Source organism: Otolemur garnettii, unplaced genomic scaffold, assembly GCF_000181295.1.
Source record: "Otolemur garnettii isolate 467f Iridium unplaced genomic scaffold, OtoGar3 scaffold00038, whole genome shotgun sequence".
In the NCBI taxonomy this organism is placed as follows: Eukaryota; Metazoa; Chordata; class Mammalia; order Primates; family Galagidae; genus Otolemur; species Otolemur garnettii.
In genome coordinates this window covers 8,551,574-8,557,362 of record NW_003852433.1, presented here as the reverse complement: position 1 = coordinate 8,557,362, position 5,789 = coordinate 8,551,574, and the positions used below count along the sequence as shown (strand labels likewise).

Below are 5,789 nucleotides of genomic sequence, written 5' to 3'. Positions count from 1 at the left end.
TCAAGATTAAATCAGAGCCTTTATTAAACATTCCTCCTTCAAACAGCCTACATGTAAACCTACACCCCTCCCCAGACCTATGAACTGTGAGAGCTGTGTATCATTTTCAACTGACAGGGGTCAGATCCAATCAGGCCTTACACTGTTGAAAAACCAAGCCAAGACACACCACACTGGGCAGATATCCACCATTCTGTGCCCCACTCAGGATCTAGGCAAAAGGTTGGTAGTGCCGACTCTAGAACCAGAGCTTCAAGCACAGAAGAGGAACCCGAGGTCTGACACTGATTGTTCCAGACCCAGCCATGCTAAGCTGGATGAGCAGCTCCTGGACTGCCTTCCGCTGAGGCTACGTGTGTGCTTTTCCTTCTCTTCTCCAAAGAAAAGGGTGGGAGATGGAGGAGACGATTTTCAGTTGTGTGTGGGTTTGATTTAAGGCTTTGGCTGTGGTCTGTGATATATTAAAATACTTTCTGGGAACGCCATCTCCTAAGCTCCCCATTGGAACAAACGTATTTTCAAAAATGAAAACAATGAACAAAGATGTGGAGCGGCAAATGCTGCTGTGGAGTCCAGGCCTCTCATGTCAGGATGGTGTCATCCACCTGCTCCGTGGAGTCGATCTGGCTGGCCAGCTTCTTCAAGGACCTTCGGTTAACCTCGTTCAATACTTCCAAACTGGCCACATCCAGGATCTTGGAGAGCGACTGTGAGGAAGTGTCAATGTGAGGAGTCACAGTTAGAAAATATAGTTCTAGACTGGGCACGGTGGCTCATGCCTATAATCCTATCAGTCTGGGAGGCCAAGATGGGAAGATCCCTTGAGCTTAAGAGTTCATGATTAGCTGAGCAAGAGGGAGATCTCATCTCTAAAAAGAGCTGGGTGTTGTGGTAGGTGCCTATAGTCCCAGCTACTTGGGAGGCTGAGGCAGGAGGATTGCTTGAACCCAAGAGTTTGAGGTGCTGTGAGCTAGGCTGATGCCATGGCACTTTAGCCCAGGGCAATAGAGAGACTCTTGTCTCCCCCAAAAAGAATCTATGGCCTCAAATTTCTCCAATCAAATAGAAACAAAATGAACACCTATTTTACAACTAGAGAGACTCAGAAGGGTCCAAGAGACAGCTCAGAAAAATACTTCTCATGTAGCTGCAGTTTCCAGTACTTTAAATGAAGGCTGCTGGGACTAGGGGACTGATGATCAGGGCTCTGGGATTCAACTGGGCAGCTCCACTGGGATCTGCTGTGTGTTTGGGTGCTGTGCAAGATGTGATTTGCTGAACCATGGGAAATGTATGTTTTCAGGAACTAGGCCAGTCACCTGAATCTCAGTCTGCTCATGAAAGCTAACGTGCTCCTAATGGCAGAGGAGAGTATGAGGCTTAAATATAGTCATGTAAAAGTAGAGCTATAAAACAAATGCCCACAGTATACCCTGGGGGTGTTCCAGCCAGCCCCAGGTTCCCACCTGAAACACCTCTTCGCCCTGCCTCATCTTGAGGAGATTGACAATCGCCTGGTCACTGTAGGCCCTGACAACAGTGTTTTTATCCTTGGTGTTGTCAAGAAGAGCCTTCAGGATGGGCTTGATGGCTTGAGGCTCTAGAGGAGGCATTGGGTCCTTATTTGCCCACCAGATCATCTTCTCAGCCACCAGCCTGATGTCACTGGATGGGTTCTGCAGACACTGTAAAAAGGACCACAAATAGACTGGATATGCCTGTCTAAAAGCCTATTTCTCAAAAAGGCCGAAATCCTAGCCCTGATGCGGTGCTAGTGTATCTCAGCTGTGGCTCCCCCACCCCCCACCATCTTGTGCCACTCTCCCCTTGCTCACTGGTCTCAGCCCACACAGGTTTTTACTTCCTCAAACATGCAAAGTTCCTTCCAGCCTGGGCCTCAACACTGGCTGATCCCACACCCTAGACATGCTTGTCCTCAGATTCTCACTCAGCTGGTTCCTTCTCATCCTTCACAGGACCCCTGACAACCTCATCTACATTAGGGCCCTCCCCATGGGATCTAGGGATCTTGTTTGCCCTAAGGACCCAGCCTAGCTGGGTACACAGTGGGTGCTCAGTAAATGCTAAATGAACAAGTAAGCACAGGCTGATGCCATCACATACTGGCCCAATCTAATCGGGCCACCTCAAACTCTCAGTGGGCTCTGGGTGGCTGCAAAATGCAGTCACCCTTTAGAACCTCATTACTCAAAGGTCCACACACAAAGAGCACTTAACCTGGGAGCTGGTTACAGAGTCGCAGGTATGGCCCCATCTCATTAAATCATAGAATCTGGTCCTGATTTCTGTGCACACTGAACTGTGAGGAGCTTTCTGTATTAGAGGCCATGGGAGCCTTGCTCGGCTTTCCTAATTAAGGCCTGATGCTCCAACACAATAACCACACTAATAAAGCTAGGCCAATGAAAGGAGGGAGGTAGGAAGAAATGTATTAAGATTAAAACCCAGGTATGATCCTAATTTTACAAAACTAAGGTGTCTAGAAAGAAAGCCCATGCCTATAATACCAGCACTTTGGGAAGCCAAGGCAAAAGGATCACCTTGAGGCCAGTAGTTTGAAATTGCAGTGAGCTATGATGTCACCTAGGTGACAAAGCAAGAGCTTATCTCAAAAAAAAAAAAAAAAAGGCTAAAATAGTGGTTCTTAATTTGGTTTGTAATGACAGGTCAATTTGACAATCTGACAAAAGGCTGGACATTCTTTCAGAGAAAAATGTATACAGACATGCATACAGACATCCTCCTGTCTCTAAGAGCTCAGAGATCTCCTAAAGGCCACCCACGGAGAACTAGCACCCAACTAGCTGAGGGCACATTTCCAATGTTCTGTGGTCCTAGGGCCAGGGCCTAGGCCTGGGCCTTCTCATACTCCAGCCTCAGGGGGTTACACACAGTCCCTGCTCCTCTACTCACCTTAATGAGCAGGCTGGAGAGTCTGGCTGGCAGCTGTCCCCCTCCTGTCTCAATATGGTATCTCATCAAGAAGCCCATGCCCCGGATCCCGCTCACTGCAATGGGGATCTGTGGAGAACAGACAGAGCTAGACAGGATCGCATCCTGCTCCTTTCTCAAGCAGCAGAGCCACGAAAATCCCATTCCCAGGAGTTTCTGGGACCCTCCACCACCTTTCTCCTCTTTTATTGCTCCCTGACAGCTCTTATTCAGACAAGCTGTCCTGTGAGGAAATTGGCTGGGAGAATACTTTATGAGAAGGACCCCCCAGGCAATTGAAGCAACACCAAAAATACATTACTGGGATCTGATCAAACTAAAAAGCTTCTGCACAGCCAAGAACACAGTAAGTAAAGCAGACAGCCCTCAGAACGGGAGAGGATATTTGCAGGTTATGCTTCTGACAAAGGTTTGATAACCAGCATCCACAGTGAACTCAAACTTACTAATAAGAACAAGTAATCCCCTTTCATTGTGGGCAAGGGACTTGAACAGAAGCTTCTCTGAAGATGATAGGCGCATGGCCTATAGACACATGAAAAAATGCTCATCATCTTTAATCATCAGAGAAATGCAAATCAAAACCACTTTGAGATATCATCTAACTCCCATAAGAGTGGCTCACATAACAAAATCCCAAAACTACAGATGTTGGCGTGGATATGGAGGAAAGGGAACACTTCTGTACTGCTGGTGGGAGTGCAAGCTAATATGTCCCTTTTGGAAAGAAATATGGAGAATACTCAGGGATCTAAAAGTAGACCTGCCATTTGATCCTGCAATTCCTCTACTAGGTGTATATCCAAAAGACCAAAAATCACTTTATAAAAAGATATTTGCACTAGACTGTCCATTGCAGCTCAATTCATAATAGCCAAGTCATGGAAGAAGCCCAAGTGCCCACTGACCCATGAATGTATTAATAAATTGTGGTATATATATACCACGAACTATTATGCAGCCTTAAAAACAGATGGGAACTTTACCTCTTTTACGTTTACATGCATGGAGCTGGAACATACCCTACTTAGTAAAGTATCTCAAGAATGGAAGAAAAAATATCCAATGTACTCAGTACTATTATGAAACCAATTTACAATCACATTTTCATATGAAGAATAGATCACAACTATGGCCCAAGATGAAAGAGGAAGGAGGGGGGATGGGAGGGGAGGGGGTAGTTCAGATCAAGGGAAGATGAATCGTGGGATCACACCTATGGTGCATAATGCAAGGGTTCATGCTGAATCTATTAGTATAGAGTATAAATGTTTTAACACAGTAACTAAGTAAACGAGATGAGGTATATATTACAGTGTGATGTAAGCATTCCTAATTCTATATGAAATCAGCACATTGTAACACATAAATGCATTAATGTATACATGATCTATGTGTTTATGATTTAATAAAGAAAAAAAAAAAGGCAGACAAGCTAACCTGGCTGACAGGCAGAAGTACAAAGTCACTGCTTTCCAGAAGCAGGGATCAGAGACCTGCTGACCTAGAAGGGACACTAGATTCTCCCACCCCAAGACCGTATTTAGATAAAACTGGGGCCCAAAGGAATCAAGTACTGGTTCAAGGGCACAGCAAGTTACTGACAAAGGTAAAATTAGAACCCAGCCCTCTTCACACCGAGTCTCATCTACCTGCCCAAAGCCTTACCCTGTCTGCTGTGGTATTGCTGAGGATCATTTCCTGAACTTCACTGCTGTATTTGCCAGCACAGAGTCTCCTGGGAGCCACATTCACAGCCACGGAGAGTGCCAGGCTCCGCCCATGCCGGACCATCCAGTCAATGCCAGACACATCCGCTGGGTAGAAGGACACAATGGGGGTCAACCTGTACTTTACAATATGTTCCCACTACCCATGACTTTACTGGGTCTATCCCCCTCTGAGACCAGTGTGCGGATTCAAGAACATGGTGGAAACCCAGACCACACTGCCTGTTACCTTGGAGAAGCTCTCCAAGCAGCATATAAAAAAGATACCTCTAACGAACCACTTCAGGCTTACAGCTATAGTTTTAGAGCGGAGATAGGACTATTGGGACCCCTGGAAATTTGATTTTCTTTTTGTTTGTTTGTTTGATTTTAGAGACAGAGTCTCACTTTGTCGCCCTTTGTAGAGTGCTATGGCGTCACAGCTCACAGCAACCTCTAGCTCTTGGGCTTAGGAGATTCTTTTCCCTCAGCCTCCCCAGTAGCTGGGACTACAGGCACCCACCACAACACCCAGCTAAAAACGTGACTGTTTTAACAGCTGGATTTCCCAAGACCAGTTGTTAAAAGGACCTCTGAGCAAGAGAGAGAGGTGCCCACGGACTCTCCCCCTAGGTCTGAGAGATCTAAATCCCTAAAGGGGAAATTCTCAATGTACAAGAAGCCTACCGAGCAAGCACTGCTGAAGGACGGTGTTAAGCTCCTCTTCAGTCAAAAAGGCACACAATTCCCCCAGGCACCCAGCTGAGGAGATGCGGGTGTTGTCCTGATAGAGCAGAGAAGGAAGTGAGGGGGTGCAGGTGACAGTACCAGCTCCACCAGAACCAGCAGGCAACTCTGGAGCCCAGATGCAGGGCAGCGGGCGGTGGAACAAATTAATTTAAGGACTCAAGAAATCCGTCCTTCCTTTGGCACTTGTGCTCTCAGTGCCAGACTGGGACTGCCATTCACTGAAACTGCCACTTGGTGTGGAGTAAAACATTACACACTCAGCATTTCACTTAATTATAGAAAAGTCCAGTGAACATGCATGTGGTAATCATCCTCACAATAACAATAATAACTATATTTACACAGCACCTTTTTTCT

At 46.3% G+C, this 5,789-nt stretch overlaps 1 protein-coding gene across 1 annotated transcript in view; it reads right to left on the bottom strand.

The window, feature by feature from the left end:
- Positions 1-5,789, bottom strand: part of GCN1 (GCN1, eIF2 alpha kinase activator homolog) — a 76,427-nt gene continuing 70,638 nt past the window's right edge. Inside the window, exons 52-56 of the mRNA XM_012805204.1 lie at positions 5,370-5,466; positions 4,642-4,790; positions 2,935-3,042; positions 1,467-1,685; positions 1-707 (exon numbers count right to left, since the gene is read on the bottom strand). Coding sequence (XP_012660658.1) covers positions 582-707; positions 1,467-1,685; positions 2,935-3,042; positions 4,642-4,790; positions 5,370-5,466 — 699 coding nt within the window. The 3' untranslated portion in view covers positions 1-581. The remainder of the gene's footprint in view (positions 708-1,466; positions 1,686-2,934; positions 3,043-4,641; positions 4,791-5,369; positions 5,467-5,789) is intronic.